The sequence below is a fragment of the Nymphalis io genome, chromosome 15 (assembly GCF_905147045.1).
Source record: "Nymphalis io chromosome 15, ilAglIoxx1.1, whole genome shotgun sequence".
Classification (NCBI taxonomy): Eukaryota; Metazoa; Arthropoda; class Insecta; order Lepidoptera; family Nymphalidae; genus Nymphalis; species Nymphalis io.
Window position 1 is genome coordinate 7635339 of NC_065902.1, and position 27040 is coordinate 7662378.

The following is a 27040-nucleotide window of genomic DNA, read 5'->3' on the forward strand; positions in this document are numbered from 1 at the left end:
GCAGTCTATTTTTTTATGTGATACGCAAATTCAACGAAAATATAATAGGATATTCAGATTATTTAAAATAACAGCTTATTTAGCTGAATGCAACAATTCCCGACAACGATTGCATTAAAAATAAGTTAAAACAGATAAATAAAAAATTAAGTCAAAACGACTTTGCGCTATCCTTGCGGCATGTCAAACCCATCGTATCTTAAGCTATCTTACATATCAAATTTTATCTTATAGGTTTTATAATTACGTTACATATTGACAAACAGACATCATACTGTATATTCCTTTGGCCACTCTAAACGTGGGATCTGATAAAGCACTTTGCATAACTCCGACATTTAACCGACATAACTGAAATCTATTTATCAATGCTTCCCTAGGGTCTCTATATTTATTACATTCTACTAAAATATGATATATGTCATCTATCTTACCATAAACATTACAATTACGGGAATCAGCCTTTTTCATGAGAAAAAGGAAATTGTTACAAGGGGAGCGAACTCTACATAATATTTTAGTATGCGACCTACTCATTTTAATATTTTCGAACCATGGAATTTGAGGAGGCTGATTTACGATCGTTTTATACCATATGCCTTTGTCTTTTGACCGTCGGTCAAAATATTCTCTCCGTATCCAATTCTGTTAAGCTAGGCTTAATAATGAAAATCCTTCCTTCAACACATGCCGTTTTAGCTCGTATATCAGCCTCCTCGTTTCCTCGTATACCGATATGAAACGAGACCCATTGCAATCTCATTTGCCGATTGTGTTTAAGAAAATCATGTACTTTGTTAAAAATATCAAAGGCCAAATGCAGTAAGGCACTCTTACTATAAAATTACGATTTTATTACTATTAACTTATGTAGTAGCGTATGTCAAAGCTTCTGAGATCGCAATGAGTTTAATGCATTTTAATGCAGCACCTAAAAGATTATCAGTTTTGGAACCATCCGAAAAAAACTATAGAAATCTCTATATCCTGTTCTAAATATGAAGTAGTTGTTCGTTTCAAAAAATTAATGTCATAGTTGTTTTTTGGACCTTTAACATCATCGAAATTAATTTAAATAAGATTTTTAATACCAATCTATGAAACTCAAATTGCTAGGAGAACATTTCCAACAGATCTGACCTGATCATAGGGTTTTATTAATAAAGGTTTCTTTTTGCTTAACCAATAATTGATAGTTTGAAGAGTATTCATGGTTTGTGAAATTTCTATTGAAACATCCTTTCAGAGAGAAAGCACTTAAGGACAAATTTATGTGCTAAAAAAAACTCGTGTAAAATACAAAGGTGGTAAGCTTATCTCGGGTCAGAGCATATTTTGATGAAAGGGACGCTTACTTCAATAGCTTTAAAAAAAATTTCTAAAAAGTAGTTGTACATTAAAGGGATATTGTCATTAAAAATCCCTAAATCCAAGTTACAAAATGATTGCTGAAGAGAATAATTATATTTTGTCCAATCAATCTTCTTCAAATTACGTTTCTTCAAATATGAGCGAGTAGTTAGAATACTAAAAGTTATTTTGAATATAAGGTGATCACTACCCATGTTTTCATTTAAAATATTCCAATTAGCGTTAACTGTTATATCGGATGATACAAACGTCTGGAGATGATTGTTGCAAATGCCTACTTACCAATTATAAATCCAATCTCATGTAGGGAATTTGCTCGTTTTTGAAATGTTTACAGTCATAACTTAGGATATTTTTTATGGGTAAAAATTTGTACACATTGTTACGAAAACATGGTTTATTAAACGTGTAAAAAAATGAAGTAAATAATTTGTCTAATATCACGAATATTTGAGTAGGAGTTCTTTACAAATTTTACTTAATAAGACTTGTATGAATTTATTTTTTAAGTGATGGAACGTCAGACTACATAGCCCCACGCTATATAATGATCGCTATTGGTGTCGGTGTCGTGGGAGCAATTATCTCAAAATTAAAACTTGATAGGTCATAGGGCTGTCAAGCTATCAAGGATGGTTCCGTTACGATTAGTCTGGATGGAGTTCCATCTAGGATGTTTGATGTTAAGGTCACCGGCCAGAATGACCAAGCTACCCATCGAAAGTTGCGATATTATATCGCTTTCGAGTAGCGTTTTAGACGGGAACAAGTACACCCAGGCAAGTATGATCGGTTGATCCCACATACATACGCTTCGATGTAGCTAAGCAGCTAAGAGGATCTATAGGAGTGCAATGAAACGATCCCCTATATATAGTATATTAGTGTGCTCCCGAATCGGAATCACGTAAGCTCGCTTTTAAAAAGGATTCCTGTATTAGTAGGAAGTCGGTTTGATGGGCGGTAACGAAATCGCGAACAAGTTGCATTTGCTTCTTAAGGCCGTTTGCATTAAAGGAAGCAATACTTATCCAGCGGGGTTTAAACCTACCAATTAGGACTGCCATTTAGGGCCCTTAGGGCGACTCGCCCCTTGACCATTACCGGTTGACTGGCTAGTTGGCTGACCGGCCGGACTCTGCGTTGGCTGGTTTAAAGCTGCACCACTTGCGGGTGTCGGTTCAGCCGAAGCGAGACTTGCTCCTTTCTTGCTGCACCCCTTTGGGTGGAGGGAACGCTTTACGGGCGACAGCCTTCATTTAGACTTAATACCCGATCGGCTCATTTCGGAACGAACGTATAACGGAACGGAACCAAGAACGAATGGCTCTTGTACAAAAATTTCGCTGTGGCAACTAAAATAACGGACGAGATGATGTGCCTATGACAACGAAAAATAAGGGTTGGGAATTGGAAAAATTATTAAGATATAAATATACATTCGATTATTCATATATTGGTATTATTATTACCAAGTATATAGTGTATTTATCTATGATTATTACCTTCCTGTTTCAATAATGACTTGCATTGAAATAAGGAATAGGCTTATCTTCAAAACACTGTTAAAGATAATAATCAAATCAAACAATACAAGCGATTTTTATGTATATTTGATATGTATTGTTTATAAATAAAATAAAATATAGTTTGTTGTCTTAGCGCCATCTGTCATCTACAATTCTAAGCTTGCTTGAACTCAGAAATCATAAGTATTCATGTACCTAATTATTATGACTGCCCCGAGAGGTCTCTAGTTGTACCTTAAGAAAATTTCATTGGTCGTATTCATTAATATATAAAAAACCCTGTTTTTTATGTATCTATGGTCGTATTACAAAATTAATTATTATAACTGGGTTTCCCCGCAATTCTGCAGATATGTCATTAAGCATTTACATTTAACATTTATCATTATACCGAAGCTATGACGTCAAAGAATACATTAAGATGTTATTATTGTAGTTGCAATGTTTTTATCAAACTCAATAAAACAAATAATTATATATAGGCCTTTAGTAATTGATAATATTCATTAAAATACATTATAAAATTGTAGTGACTGCGTAAATAAATCTTTTTAGAATTAAATGATTAAAATAGAGATAAGAAAATATATACTAGGGCGTACTATTTTATCAACAATATTAAAAAAATTACTGAGAGATTTTTTTTAAGTGTATGATATCGTTAAAGAATCCCTGAGTCATTACTTTATTTATAATGTTTACTACACCATACTGGAAGTCCCCTTTTTCAAATACAAATGTTGCCTTAATAGAAAAATAAAATTCCTTATTTCCGAGTATAACAAGTGATTGTAGTTGTACATGTTGTAGTTACACGATTATTTTATATTAATTTACTCAATTTATTAAATGGAGGTTAAAACATTAAATCATATTATATAATGTAGGATATAGAGATTTGACTATAGAAATAAATAAAGGAATAGGGGTAAAATTCGCTACGTCTTGCAATATTGTAGTGACTCGTGGCGGTGGATATCAATACATAGTTATTTATATAGATAGAATTTAGACAGCAACATTCAGATTAAAGGCTTCAGTCTTGAGTCTACTAACCAAAACCAAGATCAAGTACAATATCGTATTTGTGATGTAAGTACTCTTTTGTGAAGTGACTTTGTGAAGTATCCTTATAAATACTAAAAAGAGTAAGAGAAGTCTAGTGATTAAATACTCTTTATTTATAATCAATTAAAAAAGAATTTTTAGTTGACAAGTTTTTCATTGAATAGTTGTTTATATTATTGTGATTTTGGGTAAGTAAGTGGCTTTCAATCAACATTTATATTTAAAGATTGTAATGTTCCTTTGTGTAATTTTCAGAATTAGAGTTACTCGTAATTGAATTGCAGATATATGTATTTCAGTTACTTCCTTTTTCCTTTGTATTTAAAATATCTGAGTCCTGATTTCTGATTAGGTATTTTGTTTTAGTATTTCAAATGCTATATATTTGTTATCAGGCTTCAAAATACATTTTCGCATATTTATGCTATCTTATTAATTCCAATGAAAATGAAATAAGCTGATTCGTATATTTTATTTTATTTATTATATATGGGTCATAAACAAGGTAGAGGGTTTTAAATCACTTAACTACAAAGCTGGAACTTGACAAAATATCCAATTTAACATAGAAAAAGTTGTCGATTCTTTTAAATTGTGCAATACATGTATTTTTTAAAAAGAGCTGAATGTCTTTTTTATACCGTACTATTTTTATCTGTATCATGAGTGTACACAAAATATCAGCTAGATAGCCGTAGAATGCCATGCATGCTGGTTTTTAAAATTATATATGACAGTCATAGTTAATACCAATCATTGATAGTTTTTCTAACCTAAATGGTACATTTAATAATTAATCCTTTGTATTATGATAAACTCAAAAACTCAAAGCGAACGACACGCACAAAAGGACTTTGTGCAGTTATTAATAAATAATTGTAATAGAGATTGATTAGAGCAGCGATACTCAACCTTTTCTTTATAGGGGTCACAAACACATGTCAGTCATGGTGTCGAGGGCCACAAACAATAAATTTGGTTTCGGATTTTGTCGCGTATATTTTAATTTTTTTTTCATGGTGAGCTATTCGTTGTTTCAAACGATGACGTCATATATTGCGGTAAGCGTGGCGTGTGTGTGTGTGACGACGTACTGCTGAAACTTTGCAGTGTCCGTGGTCACTAATTTCAAATGATTAAGTGTTTAAAAAAATCTTTGAAGTTGAAAATAAAGTAACAGCAGGCGGGCCAACCTGTAAAGCACGGTGGGCTGCAGGTTGAGTACCGCTGGATTGGAGCATACGATCCCGGGATCCTGATTCTCGAGTTCCCTGGGTCGTTTTCCAGTCCCGATAATTTCGAGATTAAATTTGACCTATCTCGGGATTTTCGGATTGACAAAAATGAAAGAAATGCGAACTTAAGCCCCTTCATAATTCATTTGATTTTATAAAGTTTTTCGTTGTAATTATATATGGCAAAAAGATTAGCTCTCCGTTTCGGTTTTATTAATACTGCAATCAAAAATGTATGTTATTTCAAATTATTTCGTTAAATTGTTTTAACCATGTATTTAATGATGGACTAAACTCGCATTGTTTAAATATTAGTTAATTTTATCACAATTTGTCTGTAGTTTCATGTTATGAGATTTTTTTTTATTTACAGAATATCCTAAAAATGGACGAAGATGATCTATTAAGACGGCGTGCAGGTAAAATTACGTTTATTGTAAAATTAATTTTAATAGGAAAAATAAAATGTATCTACTCCTAATTGATTTAGCGATACAGCCTAGCAAGGAACAGTCGGACATATTATACATATATAATAATATCCTGGGACATTATTCACACACGGCCATCTGATCCCAAATTAAGCAGAGCTTGTACTATGGAAACCATATAACTGATATACTACTTTACTTTTATAAATACATACTTATATAGATAATTACACCCAGACTGAGGACAAACAGACATGTTCATGCACACAAATATCTATCCTGGGTGGGAATCGAACCCACAACCTTCGGCGTGAAAGGCGAGCATCCTGGTACCACGCCAACCGGCTCATCGAAATAGAATATATTTGGACCAATGAACTCTATTTATTCGTAAACAGTTCATTTTGTGAAACTCTAATTAAAGTATAATCTATGATCAATATCACAATCTAAATTATCTTTTGATGTTAAAAATTTAGTAAATCTATATAATCTGGGTCAACGCATTGATTATTTTTTTATGTTAAAAACTTGAATATATACATTATATAGGCTGTATATGAACTTCGCAGTAAACATCACCTGGAGGTTATCAGACAAATATTGAAAATAAACATTATGGTTTAAGTGTGTATAGTGTATGCTTACTACAATAGAGGGCTGGAAACGTGGTAATTGATATCATAGATTATACGACGATGGTTATTTGACGGGCCGGTTGGCGTGGTAGATACTTGCCTTTCACGCCGAAGGTTGTGGCTTCGGTTCCCACCTAGGACAGACATTTGTGTGTACATGAACATGTCTGTTTGTCCTGAATCTGGGTGTAATTATTTGTATAAGTATGTATTTTTAAAAGTAAAGTAGTATATCAGTTATCTGGTTTCCATAGTACAAACTCTGCTTAATTTGGGATTAGATGTCCATGTGTGAATAATGTCCCAGGATATTACTACATTATTATTAAAATGTTGTAAATGTTATAATTCCCCCGAATTTACTTAGGCAGCTATGTCATCCAGTAGACTACCCAACGAGAAATGCAACAATGCACTTTTAGGCTCTTACTGTGAATACTTTGTGTGGCACTGGTTGCATAACTACCTACCGATGTAACATACTAATTTAATTATTTGTTTTATTCACTATCCATGCAAATGTAGCATAAAACACCTAAATATAAATTTGTGGCAGCCACACCATAACCCAGTATCTCAGTAATTTTTCATCACTTTTTGCTGTCATTGAATCAAATTACATCATCATATATCTACAAAGATAAGCAAATTTAACAAAAATATTTACCTTGGTGGTGAAGCTTTGTGTAAGCTGGTCTGAGTGGGAGTCGCCTGGGTCACGTATTTAAGCGCCAACTAGCAAACCTTAATATTGGTGTGATCGGGTTTAAATCGTGAGTGACACAGTGTAACTAAACTTATTAGTAACAAAGACATCATGTTCATGATTCTTTCAGTGCCAATGTCTATCTATGGGCGTCCGTGACCTTCAGGTGGTAATATTGCTACCTTTTTTTTATATAAAATAGGAAGACGGACGAGCATATGGGCCACCTGATGGTAAGTGGTCACCAAACGCCCTTAGACATTGGCATTGTAAGAAATGTCAACCATCGCTTACATAGCCAATGCGCCACCAACCTTGGGAACTAAGATTTTATGTCCCTTGTGCCTGTAATTACACTGGCTCACTCACTCTTCAAACCGGAACACAACAATAATAAGTACTGCTGTTTTGCGGTAGAATATCTGATGAGTGGGTGGTACCTACCCAGACGAGCTTGCACAAAGCTCTACCACCAGTATACTTTGCATAAATAAATAAATATTATAATTTTAGCACGAAATCAGCCATTGAATCCTAGAAGGATGATGGGCCAACTTAAAAATCATCCCGAAAATAGTGCTTCTGCTGGATTGCAACTAGCAACGATCGTATGTCGGAACCAATCACCAAGAAATAGAGGTACATTTTAAGCTTAAGGCGACATAATATATCTTTTCAACGGATTGTATTTTAAACTTCATGCCATTCTTGAATATCCTTGATTTTTTTAAAACTAATAGTTAAACTTAAACATGCAAATACTAAGTAAAAGTTCTATTTTGTAAAAAAAAAAAATTAAAATTAAAAAAATAAACACTCGTTTATTTTATATTTATTTACAATAACACAACAAATATTACAGCGCAACATTTTAAAGAACAAAAACCGAAGCATCCTTATTTAAGAAACGACAGAAAAGTTAATACGACTAAACAAATGTTTTCAACGAATATGACAACCAATAATAACCGTCAGAACCGAGCTCAAAGCGATCATAAGAAAATAAGGACAATCGGATTTTTAACATTAGAAGCATTGGTTAAATCAGATGTTAAAGATATACTTACAAACCTGAACGATAAAAAGGAAGGATTTTCGAATCTTCTGCAATCTCCAATTGAACGACCTGATGTATACGTACTGGTTATGGAATTGTTAACAAAAATTTGCGAATCTTCTTTTCATCAGTTGAAATTGACGGTACTATTAGATGTTTGTAATTCGCAGTTTATTGCCAACTTACAAAATTATCTGTTGAATTTACCGTATGCTGAAAAAAAATCTACCAACAATAAATACTGGAAAAATGAAATTGAATTTTGGAAGAATTTCATAACATTTTGTGAATCTATCATAGCATTGTCGCCATCGACTGCATTGATTAAGTGTAGATCTCTTATTGAAGGAAGTTCTAAATGTTGCTTAGATGGGCTAAGAGATAGACATAACTTCACTTTACCTGAGGAATACAGCTTGAAGTTAATGCAACTTCGTGAGACATTGACGGCGCATGAGATACAAAAAAATGCGGTAATTACTATATTATTAAATTTACAATCTTATTTTTTTACGATAAATGCGATTGATAATAGATTGTAATACAATCTAAGCCGCTATTCACTGACAATGAAATGTATAATAACTTTTTTCCAAATCAACCTTATTTTGTTAGCAATACAGTAGATAATTACAGATACAACATTTTACTTACGCCATTTTAACTTTACGATATTAAGACTTTACTGCTCCGAAGACAGTATTACGGAATCGCGCTTCGTATTTTTTTTTTTGTAAGAATAATTTGAATTATTTATTTTTATTATGTTTTTATAACTTTTTGAAATCGGATTAATTTTTTTAAATTACTTTTTATTATATCACTATAGCATTGTGATGTTCGTTTATCAGTGTTGCATTTGGATAATTTAACAATTTAATTAGTTTTATTAATTATCTATACATACAATCAATCTGTAAGTGGTCGCTGTCTGTACATAGAAGATATAGAAATAATAATTGAGTGCGGTTTCACTAACGTATTGTAGCTAACTTCACTTAAAATTTAGTCTTTGTTTTATTTCAATCGGCTCAAAAATAATAAAATTATGTCAATTTAAAGAATCACGTCGAACATTTATTCGATAAAATTGCTATAAAATAACTGTTCAGTTGAATTGGCTTGAAATTTAGCTAACTATAAATTATAGTCTGTAAAATGATGACGATAGAAAGTTTATAGGAACAAAACAAAGTAAAAAATGAACAGATATTTAGATGCCTCCAATGTAAGTTGAGCTCAGATCTATACGATCGATCATATTACATAGGGTTCAGCTTATGTCTATCTTTTAAGGTTGACTATAACTTTTTGTATGGTAATCAAATTTGTTCTAAAATAATGCATTATTTGCAGCCGTTTTATATCGAGATAAGACCATAGACAGTTTTTAGTACTTTTTATAGTTTTGACATATTATTTCAACGGGTACTTAAGTAGGTTGTTGAAAATACTCATACCTACGTATTTATTAACGGTTTGTAAATAACCTTTTAAGTTTATAGGTTAGGTAGGTATTTCGTTTCGTTGCCGCATATATATTTATTTCATAGTTTTGTTAATTTTTTACTTAGTTGGGGTAGTTTGACAAGTGAAGTAAAGCCTTAAATAAATACATAGAAAAATAGTTAAAATAGTACAAATCGTGACCGCGTGGAATGGTGGCAAGAATGCTAGCAGCATTTCTCCTATGAATGGCAATTCCGCTTCTCTGGGCAAAAATGAACCACTTAGTCGGTTAGTTGATAATAAGTATCTATTTAAAAAAAAACATATTTACGTTTTAGTTTTAAAAGGACAATTTCCTGTGAAGGGGTGGCTTGCAGTCATAATAAATAAAGCACAGGGATAGACATTCAAGTATGTCGGAATAGATTTAAGGGAATGATGTTTTTCTCAAGTAGGATTCGTATGTTGCCCTGTCTAGATCCGGGTGCGGCAAAAACCAATAAACACTTAATATCCCACGAAAATTAAGTAAAAATCGTGTATATACTGAAAAATTATAAGTCTCTTAGTGATTTCTTTAAGTGATACGCGGGTGAAATCACGGGCACAGCTAGTTTTTATTATATATTTTTTTATTGACTTACCCCGCCCGCTTACACGAAGTAAATTTTATAGAATGCCTTTAGTTTTCATGCATAGATTAAAAACATCGTTAGATGAGATGCATAGATCAAACCATCCGCGTTCCTTATATCTATTTACTTATGAATTCATAGTTTGACTGTGGTCAACAAGTTACTTTTACAATCTTCATATTTGAGTTTTTCTGTATGAGAAAATTTTTTGAAAAAAGATTTTCATGCAATATTCCAGTTCATTCCAGTTAGTCTGATAGCGTACAAAATTATTTTTTATCGATTAGTTATTTAATACTAAAGAAGCACTTTTGTTTTTCCTTCAGTTGCAATAAAAATATCGTATAAATAAAAAATATATAAAGTATTAAACTACTCTATAGTTTTACAGTTCTAGAGCAACCATTTGTTGGCCAAACGTTGGTGAATATAGGCGCGTGGGTTGGCTAAAAACTAAATAATTGTCGATTAATTCAAATAGTTAGGTATTTTATTATTTATATTAAAACACAGCATTTATTTTCCGAAAGTATGTTATTCCGTCCGATACATTTATTTTTCGATAGTTATTTTTGCGGTGTTTGAACACACACTGAGGCATTGTGGCGCAATCGAAAGTAAACTAAATTTGAAATAAGACCCCACTTTGAAGTGAGGCGTTATTCGCTTGGCCGTTTTTGAGACTCCGACCGGGCATCTAGTACTATTGTTGATCGAAGAGTGACCTATATAAATGTAACTTAACTCGTAATGTGGTCTCTCAAGGGCCTTCCTTGAGGCCTTGGTGTATTACACATACGGACGATTGGTTATAATAAATCCTTCGTGAACAAAATCATTTGTTACAGCGCGTACAATGTTCTTTAACTTGCTGAAATGCTATTAATATATATGATTATAAATAATTTATAAAAAAAGTTACGTCTTTTATTTATTTTAATCTTGGTCAAAACATATTACAAAAAATATTTCTTAGAAGGAACAACGAAAGCACGAACACTCTGCGGATGAAGAACAAGAACCGCCGGAGAATTTCAGGGAACTTAGCGTAGTGCCTCGCCGGGAAGATTTGACCGATGAACGTCCATATTTGAGAGCAAACTTGATATCGGGCAGTTACCGCGATGTGGAACATTATCTTGATGTACAATTCAGACTACTCCGTGAAGATTGCTTCGGACCTCTTCGCGAAGGAATACGTGAGTCATAATTGTTATTTTAACGCTTAACATTTTGTCAATTACCAAATACGTGGAACATGTACTGGTGGTAGAGCTTTGTGCAAGCTCGTCTGGGTAGGTACCACCCACTCATCAAATATTCTACCGCAAAAATTGTTATGTTCCAGTTTGAAGGATGAGTGAGCCAGTGTAATTACAGGCACAAGGGACATAACATCTTAGTCCCCAAGGTTGTTGGCGCATTGGTGATGTAAGCGGTGGTTAACATTTCTTACAATAGCGATGTCTATGGGCGTTTGTGACCACTTACCATCAGATGGCCCTTATGCTCGTCCACCTTCCTATTCTATAAAAAAAAAATATATTCAAGTATAGGTACTTAGACGAATTCGAAACTGTAAGGAATACAGAAAATTTCCTTATAAGAATTTCAAAAATTTCGACTTAAGTTCGATACTCTAACCCTATTGGTATTGGACATAAACCTTCATTTTTCCAGGGTTTATGAGGATAGCACTTCTCTTTTTTATCTTTTTTTTTATCAGGTGGATCAGCTCGCGTTTTTTATTTTTTGAAACAAATCAATCTTAAGAATTTACTGAGCGAGGGGTACACGAACAATGGTTGTCCATGATAAACTTTTCAATTCTACAGACTGAATAGTTTTCCTTATGCGTGAACAAATTTATTTTAAGCAAATATTACTTTTACATGCCTCAAACGTTGCTGCTTTTATTTTAATTTCTAAAATATAGAATTCATTTTATATGTGTAGAATTGACTAATTAAATGTTATTATTACAGTTCAGTTTATGCGGGACCCTACCAAAAAGAAATATGACAATATACGGTAAGCTTAGTAATAATATTTATATTCATAATATATTATAATTAAGTCACAAACTCAATTTTTACTATTTATGACAAAATGAAGGAAATTAAACTTCAATCGTTTGAAAGGTAACAACTATACTACCTGGTACCACCAAGTAGTGCACAAAACAAATGTCGATATTAATTTAAAAATGATTGTGATGCTTGAAAAACCGAGGTAGTATTAAAGTTATCCAGAACTTATATATGAAAACACAATCTGATACTACTAAAAATCGTCAAATTTATTAACACAATACATACACCTAATTATCATTATTAAATTTCAGGGTTATTCATAACGTAAGATTTGTTGAGCCTTATGTATCGCCACAGAAAATTGGTTCCATTGTCGAAGTCGACGATAACACAAAGAAAAGATTTAAAAAGATAAACTGGTCACATAGCAGGCGATTTATTTATGGATCACTGGTTCTATTTACCAAGGACAAATGTAAAACATTTATTGTCGCGACGATAATCGACCGGGATATAAAATACCTTGACAACGGAAAAGTAAATATATCCGGATTTTTGTAAATTCGTAACTGATATTATCAATGTGAATTCATATATTTTTTTTTCTTTTTCTTCTATAACGGAGCAACGGATCGGCGTGATTTTTTGCCTTTGCAAACATTTGCGTTAATACAGTATAAATCGTACAACGTTTTCTTAGCAAACGTATGTTGTCATCCTGGCGCTGGAGCACGAGTGTATTTTGATATTTAGTGATCTAGAATAAATTTATATTATTTTAAATAGATATTTTTTGAAATTGATTTGCAATCTATTTGGTGAATCTATTTGTAACAAAAAGGGTATTTTCTATCTGACCTAGAGAGCACTATTTTTTTGAGGTTTGTTTTGTTTAAATTTTTGCAACTCAATCAAATAAAAATAAATTATTTGCCTCATTACAAATTAAGATTTAACCTAAGAAAATTTTAAGACACCCATCCCTTTTACATTACAATTGGTCTTGTTTATCGACAAATATTAAAAATTAGAATCGTCCCGCTATAAAAATGGGGAAATTATAGTGTAAATTAACTTATAATCTCAAAGATTAATTTTTATCTTCACTAAATTACGAAACTAATATTTTTTTAAAGTATCATTGTTTTGAATCTGCGGATATAGTTTTGAAAATCTTTTATAATTTGTGTTTCGATAAATATAATAAAACTATATTAAATAAGTAGAAATCTACGCACGGAATAAAAGTAGCGTACGTTAAGGTCAATGCAAAAATCAGGTCATCCCGCGGTTGCTCCGTTAAAGAACGACTTGCACAATTATAATATCACAAGGGATTGTTAAGTAATATTTATTCATTTATTCATCTTTTACTAAACATTTTTGTCAGATTCCAGTGTCAATTGTTGATATAATCGACGTTGGAGATAATTTATACGGAAAGCAAAATTATACGATGATAGAAAGTGAAGTTTATTACGAACCATATTATCATATTCTGAAAGCTTTACAGGATCCGACATTCCCTGAACATGTAGCAATGAAAAAATATATCGTCGATGTTAATGTAAGCTCAGTATATACTTTAATATTGAACGTAAAGGCTAATTCGATAAATCAATTGACCTTTGTTTTCAGCCTGAACCTGCTCATCCCGCGTATTTGGAAGCAGACAAAACATATACCATAAAACAAAAAAATTTCACGAGCATAAAATTTAATGTACTCGATTTAAATACGTGGCCATCTAATGAGCACTTAGGATTCAATCTAAGTCAGTATGAAGCCTACAAAACCGCTTTGACTCGTGAGTTTGCTGTGATTCAGGGTCCGCCGGGGACGGGCAAGACTTTCCTGGGTATTAAAGTAGCACAAACATTATTAAATAATTTAGACAAACCTGGATGCGTGTTACTCCTTGTGTGCTACACAAACCACGCTTTGGATCAATTTTTGGAAGGGCTTCTACCGGTTACCAATTCGATTGTAAGGATCGGCGGTCAATCTCGAAATGAGGCATTGGAAAAGTTTAATTTAAACCAACGTAGGAAGAAATTCGTGAGGCAAACTTCACAAAGTGCTTTCAGACTTTATAGTGAGCAAAAAAATGCTTTAAAACTGGACTTATTGGAATTACAAAGAGCTCAAAATAATATTGAATCCATAAACGAGTCCATAATTAGTTACACTTGTATGAAAGAATATGTTCCAGAATGTGAAATTCTTGGAGATTTATATGAAACAACTCTTAAAAGTGAAAAAGACCCATTATCTTATTGGTTATTTGAGAACTTAGTATACGACTTCGAAGAACCTATTGTGTTCGAAGATATTCAGAAAGATGAATATTCAAATAAAGAAGTCATAGAGGATCATGATGACGCCAGAGATCAAGTCATCTTAGATGACTTGGAAATTGATAACGATATTTTTAATTCTAATATTCAGAAAGCGTTTTGTTTAAAAAACGCAGAAGCTAAACTTTTATATAGTACTAAACAGTATCAAAACATTCATCCAAATAATTTCATTCATAAACGTAAATTACACAAGGATATTGCTATTTTAAGAGCCCGGATAAAGATTTTTAATGTAAGATTTTATCTTAATTTTTATAGCGATAATTATAAAATTGTCTTAATTTTTCTACTTACCTTCATATACCGGAAATATTAATAATTAACGATTAACGAAAATAATGCAAAATCAATTAATATTCTAAATTAGAAATTTAGAATATTAGTTGATTTTGCCTTAAAGATAGCTGCAGCTGACGAACAACCTTTTCCTTGACTTAGATTAAGGTGTAACAATTTTAAGCGATAATATGTCATTTCATTTATCTCAAATCTATCTATACAAATTTTTTTAGAGGAGTTTTTTCTCATCATGTCATCATTCATCTGCATTTATATAGAATAGGAAGGCGGACGAGCATATGGGCCACCTGATGGTAAGTGGTCACCAACGCTCTTAGACATTGGCATTGTAAGAAATGTCAACCATCGCTTACATATCCAATGCGCCACCAACCTTGGGAACTAAGATTTTATGTCCCTTGTGCCTGTAATTACACTGGCTCACTCACCCTTCAAACCGGAACACAACAATATCAAGTATTGCTGTTTTGCGATAGAATATCTGATGAGTGGGTGGTACCTACCCAGACGAGCTTGCACAAAGCCCTACCACCAGTAAGTGGTATTCTAGTATAATACATATAATTTATACCAGAATATGCACTAAATGTATGGTTTTATTAAATAAATAAAGGCGCTTCGCAGTTTCACCCGTTTTCAATTAAGACAATTGACGTGACAAGCGTGATTTTGAAGTTCTTGTATTCTTATAAATAAGGTTAGATAGATAAATTTAATAAAGGGCCGTGGTGAATCTACTTTTAAAAGAAGCATCCGAAAGTTGAGGAATCTAAATCTTATCTATTATTATTATTAATAACAAAACGTATCATAATTATTTTATGTATTATTAAGGTAACCCTTTTCTATTTATTATTGTTTGTTTCACAGCAAATGAAAAAATATGCTCTGCTAGGATCGCATGCGACACCAGTTGATCTACGAAACCTTAAAAATTTACCTACGGTTGATCGGTGGGTGCTGTACTTTAGTTGGGCAAAAAGAGTTACAAACAAACTTAAAGAAGATATTAAACCCCTACAGGTAGGTGACGTAGTTAAAACCTTGAATATAGTCTCAATTTCTATATTCTATATATAGATGAAAATGCCTGATCACGAATTTAACATATTCAAGTAAAAATGATACCCTTGAATTGCATTGATTTTCATTGAAGTACAAATGTAGTCAAGCATGTAGCATAAATAACACTAGTGCCTAGGGCGGCAAGATTCAAAGTGATGAGCTATCTTATTTTAAAAATGTAAATCGAAGCTGTGTCCATTTTGTGCAAAATTTCGATAATGGATCGGCATTTTTTATACCCAGGGACGGCGTTGATATGGAATCCGGCACTAGTTCTTAGAACAGAGTTTTATCAGAGATTCACAGACCATACCTACTTTAACTTTATGTACATCGCGTAGTTAGATCTATTCTTAATAAGACCATGCAATAGATTTTAAGATGGATTACGCTATCGGAGTCCCTGGAAAAATAGACAGAGTCGACCGAGATGTTGGAGAGCCCTTTTAGAATCGTCCGGAATAGCTACAAACGCTAGGAGGCGCTACCATTGTGCACGTAGTTTATAGTTTTAACATACATACATAATGCGAGATGACCCTCATGGTTGTTATGGGTGTATCAGGCAGCTTAAATTTATAATTACAATTGTAATACTACTTAATACTCGTAATAGTTTATTAAAGGGTTTTAATGGGGATTCAAAAATCACACGATCAGTAACAATTATGTATATTAATCACAATTTACGATAACAGATATAACACATTTACAAACTTAAGAATATTTAATGATTAAACGAACTTACCTGTACGTGAAGTTCTATCATAATTATACGAGGGCTTTGTCCGAAGAAATTACCCACCCCATTTACAATTTCCTTTATAATATTTTTTTTTATTGGACAGTGTGTCTGTCCAATGACAAATGATAACCTTCTACTTGATATTCAAATATCAATATTTTCAAAGAGGATGCTCTGAACAAACAAAGCCAACCGTATTTGACAGCTGGGCAGGCTGAAGTAAATAGTCCCACTAAACTAGCGAATTGTTAAACCTTACAGCGTTTTATACTACGGAATTTATTTAATTCAATTTCATTCTTGTAATTTTATCTTGAGGTAAAGTAACTTGTAAATTATGGGAGAGAGATTACTCCGTGGGGTTCCGCGGGATGGAGGGAGGGTGCCAGCGTGGAAGAGCTGGCGGGCCGCATGAGCCGTGCTCTCAAAGAGGTCTGCGATGCGGCCATGTCGAGGACCCGTCGCAGAGCCCAGCGGCATGTGTACTGGTGGTCGCCCGAAATAGCCGAGCTTCGGGCGACGTGCAATCGGGCGCGGCGGGCCTACGTCCACTGTCGAAGACGCAACGGCCTCGATGTGGACCTGGAGGGACAGCTTTTGGCCGCTTACCGCCAGCTAAAAAGGACCTGCAGCTGGCAATAAGTCGGGCCAAAGAGAAGGCGAGGGAAAAGCTGCTGGTGAGCCTCAACCGAAACCCATGGGGGCGAGCATATCGAGGGGTTCGTGGAAAATTCCGCACCCAAACCACCCCCGTGACGGAGACGCTACCGCCGGAGCTCGTCCTGCGCCTGGTCGGGGAACTGTTTCCCACCCAGGCGAGTTTCTCCCTCCACAGATGGCCCCTCGCTCTGTGATAGAAAACCTGGTGGCTCCACCATTGATCATGGAGCGAGAAATGGAGATGGCCCTCGGCCGCTTGAGGGCCAAAAACACGACGCCGGGTCCGGACGGTGTTCCAGAGCGTGTTCTGTGCGATGCCCTGGAATACCTAGGTACAAGGCTTCGGGAGCTGTTCAACGAATGTCTGCGCAGCGGGCAGTTTCCGAAGCTTTGGAAGCAAGGGAAGTTGGTGCTCTTGCCAAAGGAGGGGCGGGCACCAGGCTCCTCTTCGGCATACAGGCCGATAGTGCTGCTGAACGAGACGGGCAAATTGTTTGATAAGATTCTCGCAGCTCGTCTCGTTCAACACCTCGACGAGGCCGGTCCGGGTCTCTCGGAGGCTCAGTTCGGGTTCAGGGCGGGCCGTTCGACGATCGACGCCTTGAACGCCCTGAACGCCCTGAAGACTCGGACCACGGAAGCAGTGGCCCAGGGGCAAGTGGTCCTGGCGGTATCGTTAGACGTTGCAAACGCCTTTAACAGTCTCCCATTCGAGACGATCAGGGAGGCACTCCGATCCCAAGGGGTGCCGATCTATCTGAGGAGACTGTTGGAGGCGTACCTCCAGGACTGGGAGATCGTATGTGCAGGAGGCGACGGGGAGTTGGTCCGGATAGGCTGCGGCGTTCCACAGGGGTCGGTCCTAGGCCCAATTCTGTGGAACGTCGGCTTTGATTGGCTTCTGAAAGCACCCGTCCTTCCCGGTATGGGGGTGTTGTGTTACGCAGACGACACCCTCATTACCGCGACGGGGCGGATTTTGGGGAGGCGGGCGGCCTGGCCGAAGTTGGAACAACTTTGACCGTGGACCGAATGGAAATGCTGGGCTTGAGAGTCTCCATATCCAAAACGGAGGCTCTCCTCTTCCACGGTCCACGGAGAGGCCCCCCTCGGGGGGCGAGTGTAAGTATCTGGGCCTGATCCTGGACGGGCGATTGAGCTTCAGACAGCACTTTGTACAACTCGACCCGAAGCTTATCACACAGCTGTCGCCATGGGTCGCCTCCTACCCAACGTGGGAGGACCGGGATCGCTATGTCGGCGCCTCTATGCCGGCATAGTGAGGTCGATGGCACTGTATGGTGCCCCGATATGGGTCGATGCGCTCACTGCTCACAACCGGGCCCTCCTGCGGAGGCCGCAGAGGGTCATAGCGGTAAGAGCGATAAGAGGGTATCGTACGGTGTCTTAGACAGCGGCGACGCTCCTCGCGGGCGATCCGCCCTGGGAACTCCAGGCGAAAATGCTTGCAGAGGTGTACCGCTTCCGGGCCGAGGCGAGAGACCGCGGCGACCTTCCAGGGTCGGCGGATGTCGGGCGGATCAGGGCTCTAGCCCAGCAAGCCCTGATAGCCCGATGGGAGGAAGATTTGGGGTCCCCCACAGCGGGCCTGGCGACAGTGGAGGCGGTACGTCCCCACTTGAGTCGCTGGGTCAAAAGAAAACGAGGCACGCTCTCGTTTAGGTTGACGCAGGTACTTACCGGACACGGCTGCTTCGTTAAGTACCTGCACAAGATAGCACGGCGGGAAATGTCACCTTCCTGCCACGAGTGTGGTGCGCCAATCAACACGGCGCAACACACCCTGGCGGAGTGTGCCGCGTGGGGGCCCCAGAGGCTTTCCCTGGCGGCAGTTGTCGGCGGAGACCTCTCCTTGTCGAGCATCATCAACGCGATGCTCGGAAGCGATAAGTGCTGGTCGGAAATGGTCTCCTTCTGTGAAAATGTAATGTCGAAGAAGGAGGCCGCGGAGCGGGAGCGGGAAGAGGACGCCGCTGCAAGCCTGCTCCGCCGAAGAAGACTGGGGAGAAGAATGAGGCGCTATGCGCACCTTCTCCCTCCACCGCAATAGGCGTTGCTGGGACTAGGGGGTTCTCAGTACCCTGGTAATCCCCATAGAGAATGGAGGCCTGCATAAGCAGGCCACCCGTCAGAGCGTCGCGGTAGCATGCGCAAGCGATCCCGTGGCGCTCCTCGTTATGATGGAAAGGGTACCGTTGGTTTTTTAGTGGGTATTCCGTTGTTCGGGGCGCACTCGGCGCCTCGGACATCGGCGAGCCCCACATACCCCCCCACTGATCCCGTGGGGGAAACGCGTAATGCGTTTTTCCAGCGAAAAAAAAAGTAGAGATTACTCTTTTTTGTGTTTATAATAAAGCCTACCGCTTCTTAATCAGTGTCCTTAGTCTTTTTGTGGATATTATTTCCATTTTTCGTTGTTATCATTATCATTTTTTGTCGAGTCATAAGTAACGTATTACAGGAGTCTATCAAAAATTCTAATACCGCGTACGAGGAATCAAGAATGCTGCTAGACTTTCAGTTGTTGAAGAATGTCAAAGTCATCGGCATGACAACAAGCGGCGCAGCAAGATTAAGAAAGTTGCTACAGGTGTTAGCGCCACCGATTGGTACGTCTTTTTTAAATAGTAATTATGTACTAAACTTAATATTTCTTTCTTAATACACTTTTTTCTTAAATTGTATTCTAAATTACGGCAATTATCATTATTAAGCTGCCTCAATCGGAACTCATGTGCTAAAAGTTACAAATTAATTAAATAGCAAGTCTGTAATAAAAAAGTCTTTCAAACATGACAAAGTAATATATACATACATTTTATTTTACATTATTAGTTATCGTGGAGGAAGCTGCAGAAGTATTAGAACAGCATATTGTTACATCGCTCACTAAAAATTGTCAACATCTAATCCTCATTGGTAAGAATCTAAAATATATTTTATGATAGAAACAGAAGTCCTATTCGAATTAAATATTGCATTTATCCATTTACATTTTACTGTATAGTTAATATGAAAAAGTAAATAATTATATCTAAAATACATTTGTAAAAAAAACCGTTTAAAAGAAATTGTATGAGAATAACGAGCACGCAGTCTACGCAATACACTCAATAATGTAATTGTATATATATATATAAATATCATCGAGCGTCACTCGAGTCCGTCCGGTATCACAGGCGACCACCAGCAGCTGCGGCCGTCAGCGGCGCACATGCGGCTGGCCAAGCACTTCCACCTGGAGGTGTCGCTGTTCGAGCGCATGATCCTCAACGCCGTGCACAGCCGGCGCCTGTCCGTGCAGCACCGCATGCGCCCGCGCATCTCGGCACTCATCGTGCCACACATCTACGCGGAGCTGCTTGATCACCCGTCCGTCGCCGACTACCCCGACGTACGCGGCGTCACCGACAACGTTTTCTTCTTCACGCACGAGTACCAGGAGGAGGTATGCGTCAAATAACATTATTACTTATTGCATATAACCCGATACCAAATTATATGGATGGTAAACGAGCGTGAAGTAGTGGGTAAAATATGATTTTATATAGGTAATAAAATTAAGTAATGACACCCTACCTCTATTGTCCAAACATGCGCTCGTTACCAATAATAAGCATTTTAAAATATATTTTTATTAAAGCAGCTTGTAAATGTCCCACTACTGGGCTAAGGAAGGCTCCTCTCCTTTCGAGGAAATGATTTGAAGAGTATTTGACCACGCCACTTCAATGCAAGTTAATGGATACATAGAATATTTTCATCCGACACATGTTTCTTCACGATATTTTCCTTCGCCACTTTAGAAACGCCAACAATACATGTAGAACGACGAGTTGTTGAAAGAAAAGTAATTGTAATTTGTTTAGTACTCATATTGTTTTACTTGGATGTTTAAAAAATAATAATTAAAAAAAGTTATGTTCATAATAAAATAATACTGACCACGACGAAATGATATAATAGTTATTGTGATAGAATGAGGGAGCAACCATAGCTGTTTAATGTAGTAATTTATCTGCCTCGTACCTCGTGATCTAGTCTCTATATTGTTATAGAGACAGCCTCGCAGACCCGGAGGTTCTTGGTTCAAATTTCGTGTCGGGCCAATAAAAAGTTATTGATTCTTCTGTAGCTGTTGACAGCTGTCAGTACAATCTGCTACAGCTACAGAAGAATCACGGAAATGTACAGACTCCAGACTGCTATTGATAGCAGTCTGGAGTCTGTACATTCCCGTGCCTCGGAATGCATGTAAAGACGAAATCGGTCTAGAGGACTATCATTATATTGTTATGAATGTTGGTTTCTCTTCTAGAAAGTTGATGACAGTTCCAGTAAAATGAACAAAAGAGAAGCGGACTTGACTCTTGGTTTGGCCAACTATATAATGCAACAGGGTTACCGGCCAGAAGAGGTCACAATTTTAGCCGCTTACGCCGGTCAAATGTTTTATTTGAGAAAAGTAATTATCTTTTAATTTTATATAGAAAATTTCAAATTTGAATGAGTTGAAACGATAAATCTGACCCATTTCAGTGTTGCAAAATATTATAATAAATAAGTAAATAATATTATTTGCTATTACTTATTTACGTTTCACTCAAGTCATTTCTCGGGGAATGCTCGACGGCTTTCCGAAAGATTATCAAACTTCGGCGTAATTTTGTTGGGTTTGCTTCTTGATGATGGAAATCGTAGTCTAGATCTAGTAGTAGAGATCTACTCGTTTCAGAAAGAAACGAGTAGATCTCATCTCCGATTTACACTTCGATTTTTTTTCGTACATCTATAAGTTGAAACATGTAACTTAATATATTTTATATTTTTTTAGCAAAGACCCTTGTATGCCTATCTGTCTAAAATAAAAATCACGGTTGTTGATAATTACCAGGGCGAAGAATCAAAAATTATATTACTGTCGCTTGTGAGAAATAACGATCAGAAAAAAATTGGATTTTTAGGAATGAAAAACCGTATCTGCGTTGCGTTATCCAGAGCCAAGGAAGGTGTGTATCATTTTGTCTAATATAAACCAATCTGACATGTTTGACAAATGACTACTTAGATATATTATTTAATGATAATAATAATTTAAATAACTTGTTAAAGGTTTCTATATATTCGGCAACGTTAATATTTTGAAAGAGAATTCAGACTTGTGGACAAAAATCGCTGAAACCTTGGAAAAACAGGGGTCATTGGGGACAAGCATACAGCTCAAATGTGAAAATCATCCGGAACAAATAACAACCGTAAGTGTATCGTTACGCTAATAGTTCAAAAATATAATAATTTATGATAACTTTTAGGCAGGAGCACACTACCCCTGTGACAGAACACGCCGCTTTTCCTTTAAAATAATTTAATTAGAATAACTAATAATTTAGATTTTCATACCATCTATACTGTACTACGGTACCATACCTCGAAATTCCTTATATATATAAGTTCGCCTTACCGAATTTAAATTCAATAAGGCGAACACTCTTTTTTTTTGTAATATTAGCAACAATAATGTATTATTCTCACTAAATCTCTAGTTTCGTGTATCTCTTAATATTCTCTATATATACGTATTTATTATTGTAAGGGCATCTGATATAGACCCTACTCACATATAGCCTTCTAAAAAGGCTTTCTGTCAAATATTTAGATTTAATCATAGTTATTAAGATGATCCCATAGAAAAATACTACTTTTATTACTTAATTAGTCAGTATTCACATACTATTTGGTATTGAGTCAACAGTTATTACAGTACATTATAGATAATGCGTTCACGTGAGTATGTGATCGGTTCTTCAAATTGCTACTACTAGAACTAGAGAAATTGTAATGAAGTTTATATGTATTAATTAAGTAATAATCAAATGTGTTTTTTTTTTTCAGATTTCATCTGCGAAAGACTTTCAGAAAGTTCCTGAAGGCGGCTGCCTCGTAAAGTGCAATTACAACCTGCCCTGTCTTCATGCTTGTCCACTAGTATGTCACCCCTACGACCCAGGACATGCTACTATTGTATGCCCGTTAAAATGCGAAAGGTGAAATTTATTTATTACATACATAGTAGTGTCTGCAAAGGTGTGCGGTAGCCGGTAACACAGCTATTTAATATGATCGACGTGGCGGTTATATGATAGCAATAAAATACATTTACTAAAGGCGAATAAAGAATAAAAACAAGCGACTGAAACACTGACTCATCGTAAACTATAAGAGAATCGATTATTTCGCGATATACGTATAGCCGTATTTTAATCGAAAAAGGAATAAAGGTAAATAATCCAAGATTAACGTATTTAATGCGGTTTGTTAACTCTGCTTTTATGTACTGAACATTTCATGATTATTATATATACAACAGTATTCTACCTAACTACTTAATATATTCACTTTAATGTAACTTTGTAAGTTCCAATAACAACATCGCCGATATTCAAAACACTAATTTTTCGCGAATCCATAATGAATATAGAAGATTTTTCAAGCACCACTGTATTTTCATGTGCTTAATTTGTGATTATAATTCATCTCGTGCTTAACGGTGAAAGAAAACATCGTGAGGAAACCTGCATGTGTCTAATTTCATTGAAATTCTGCCACATTCTACCAACCCGCATTGGAGCAGCGTGGTGGAATAAGCTCCACAACCTTCTTCTCAAAAGGGAGGAGGCCTTAGCCCAGCAGTGGGACATTAACAGGCTGTTACTGTACTGTAATCATTAGTAAACTGATTGTATCCATATGAGGTAAAGTAATAGTAGCATAATATTATGTTAACGAAGATATTGACATAAGTATTTTTTTGGCAGAATTATTTGTGAGCTGAAACACGTTTGTCCCTTGATGTGCAAAAAAAAATGTGAACCGTGCAAGCAAATAATGACGAAAACATTACCGTGCGGGCATAGTAAGGAAGTGTTCTGCTATTTAAATCCCCAAGATCCAAAGATAAAATGTTTGACATCCGTTTCTGTCAAATTACCAAAATGTGGACATGAGGTAAATATATTCTTTATTGGTTCCATTATCTATGTATGTATGTAGTTCAATTATTATTATAAATGATTACCTATTATACCTCTAGGTTAAATCGATAAGGATCCTCATGATATTAGTTTTTCATAAGTTTGAACTTTCTTCTTACTGGGAATCGTTTCAGGTATATAAATCGTGTTATATGGATCCGCTTAAAATGTCGTGTCCAGTCCCGTGCGGGCTGCTCGTGGAGCGCTGCGGACACGCTTGCACGCGCAGCTGCCACGTGCAGGACGACCCCGACCATGAACGTGTAAGTACTGCAGATATAGCTGCTTCGATTGACGGATGTGATGACTTATACAGATTATGACATTTTGCTTCACTATACAGTAAGTCTTAGTCGAAAATAAAAATAAATACATGAGCAGGGTTGATCTTTATGTTCACCTAATACGACAAACGAGACGAACAAAGTTCGACTCTAGCATCTTTTAGTCTATATATAGCCGATCTGCTACTTTCAAATAAACAAAAATATGAATATTTACGTTTTTAATTGCAGTATAAATGCACGAAGCCCTGTGTCAAAGCTAATAAAGGCTGCACAATGGAGCTGGAAGGCGATCTCGGGGACCATCAGTGCAGAAAGAAGTGCCATGAACCATGTGATGATTGTAACATAGAAGTATGTTTCTTTGTTTTAGATACCAATTCACTTCCGATTATTCGTCTATATCTTCTATTTAATTTTCATTAACAAAAATAAATGTTTTAAACTTTGATACTTAATATTATTATATTTTTCTAGTCAATTACCAATTCTTCGTATATTCGGTGGTTCAAATTTACAAAATATTTACTTGGTACGGCTTTGTGCAAGCCCATCTGAGTAGGTACCAGTACCACCAACTAACAATATTCTACCGCCAATCAGTAATACATAGTATTATTGTGGCTCCCATTAGAAGGATGAGTGAGCCAGTATTGTGTGTATAAAAGTACAAGGGACATAATTCCTGGTTTCCAAAAATTGGGGATATAAGGAATGGTTAATATTTTTTTACAGCGCCGATGACTATGAGTGGTTGTGACCACTTGCCATCAGGCTAATTGAGCAATCTCTCTATCAGGCTAATTGAGCAAAATCTGCCTACCGATTTTATAAAAACATACATAATTATACATATACATAAGATATCTTAAGTAGTAAAATATAGGCCTCTGCATCTTTGACAGATGATTTAAGCGGCATCGCGAAGGCACTTGCGTTCATGACTGAAAAGACCAATGCGAGAGAGGATCCCCCGGCCGCACTTCCGACAAGTGTATGCGCCCCCAGATGGGCGGGGGTTTGAAGCCCGCTCATAACGCCTAGTGCGTTTTTCTTTTAGTAGTTTAAACCAGTCATTGTCATGCTTTGATTGACCTTTGTAAATAAGGCGTCGCCACTTGGCACGGTCCTCTGCCAGTTCCTCCCATCGATTGCTAGGGATGTTAAACGCAACCATATCACGCTTAGCGCAATCTTTGTAACGGAGCATAGGCCGCCCAACAGACCTCTTTGCATCCACAACCTCTCCCAGTAGTATTTGCCTTGGAAGACGGGTCTGCTCCATTCGATGCACGTGTCCCAGCCACCGTAACCGTTTTTTTTTGAGAATGGCCATGATGCTAGGCAGCTGTGCCTTGCCTAGAACAGACTCGTTTGTCACGCGATCCTGCCATGTGATGCCCAGAATGTTCCGAAGACAGCGCAAGTGAAATGTGTTTAGTCGGCGTTCTTGTTTTGCGTACGTTGTCCACGTTTCTGCTCCATACAGGAGTGTGCTTAGGACACATGATTGGTAAACAAGCATTTTCGTTTTTACCGTAAGGTGTCTGTTATCCCAAGCCCTTGAACAGAGCCTCCCGAACATAGAGGCTGCTTTGCCGATGCGGAAGTCGATCTCTGCATCAAGCGAGAGATTGCTCGACAAATGCGACCCAAGGTAGCAAAATTTGTTAACCACCTGTAAAGGTGCGCCGTTAAGCAAGATGACTGGTTGCTCTAAACATCCTTGCGCTAAAATAACGGTCTTCTTGCAGTTTATGGACATTGAGAAGAGGTCGCACGCTCTGGCAAATTTGTCCATTAGACTCTGGAGTTGAGCTTGGTCATGAGCAACGAAGGCAGCGTCGTCAGCGAAGAGGAGACTATCTACAAATAGGTCCTCCCTGTAGCGTTTGGACTTGAGCATTGAGATGTTGTACAGCCTACCATCGGTTCGCGTGTGTAAGTGGACGCCTTGCTGTTCATCTCCAAAAGCAACCTTCAGAAGCACCGAGAAGAATATTCCGAACAAGGTGGGGGCCAGTGCACAACCTTGACGAACGCCACGGCGTACGTCGAATGGCGTGGATGCGTTGCCATTGTGCAGGACGGTGACTTCCATACCTTCGTGGAACGATTGCACTATCCTTAGGAGTTTTGGGGGGCATCCAATTCTGACAAGAACCGAGTACAACCCCTCTCTGCTCACGGAGTCAAAAGCCTTATTTAGGTCTACAAATGCAATGACTAGGGGGGTATGTTGCTCCCTACACTTTTCTTGTAGCTGTCTGAGTGAAAATATCATGTCGACAGTTGACCGTTGGGACCTAAAACCACATTGTGCCTCAGGGTATACGCGGTCGGCGAGCCTTTGTAGTTTGCCTAAAATGGCCCTGGCAAAGGCTTTACCGACGATGCTAAGAAGAGATATACCGCGGTAACA

At 36.9% G+C, this 27040-nt stretch overlaps 1 protein-coding gene across 2 annotated transcripts in view; it reads left to right on the plus strand.

The window, feature by feature from the left end:
• Positions 1 to 3879: 3879 nt before the first annotated feature.
• Positions 3880 to 27040, plus strand: part of LOC126773681 (NFX1-type zinc finger-containing protein 1-like) — a 32368-nt gene continuing 9207 nt past the window's right edge. Inside the window, exons 1-20 of one of the 2 annotated variants that reach the window (XM_050494753.1) lie at positions 3880 to 3992; positions 5577 to 5622; positions 7492 to 7617; positions 7841 to 8508; positions 11096 to 11318; positions 12105 to 12150; positions 12464 to 12689; positions 13543 to 13719; positions 13791 to 14744; positions 15683 to 15835; positions 19765 to 19912; positions 20139 to 20222; positions 20483 to 20751; positions 21622 to 21768; positions 22138 to 22312; positions 22416 to 22558; positions 23196 to 23347; positions 24119 to 24308; positions 24469 to 24597; positions 24850 to 24972. In XM_050494753.1, the coding sequence (XP_050350710.1) occupies positions 5589 to 5622; positions 7492 to 7617; positions 7841 to 8508; positions 11096 to 11318; positions 12105 to 12150; positions 12464 to 12689; positions 13543 to 13719; positions 13791 to 14744; positions 15683 to 15835; positions 19765 to 19912; positions 20139 to 20222; positions 20483 to 20751; positions 21622 to 21768; positions 22138 to 22312; positions 22416 to 22558; positions 23196 to 23347; positions 24119 to 24308; positions 24469 to 24597; positions 24850 to 24972 (4167 nt within the window). In that variant the 5' untranslated portion in view covers positions 3880 to 3992; positions 5577 to 5588. Of the gene's footprint in view, positions 4157 to 5576; positions 5623 to 7491; positions 7618 to 7840; positions 8509 to 11095; positions 11319 to 12104; positions 12151 to 12463; positions 12690 to 13542; positions 13720 to 13790; positions 14745 to 15682; positions 15836 to 19764; positions 19913 to 20138; positions 20223 to 20482; positions 20752 to 21621; positions 21769 to 22137; positions 22313 to 22415; positions 22559 to 23195; positions 23348 to 24118; positions 24309 to 24468; positions 24598 to 24849; positions 24973 to 27040 lie in introns of both variants that reach the window. The other variant, XM_050494752.1, reaches the window with a different exon arrangement.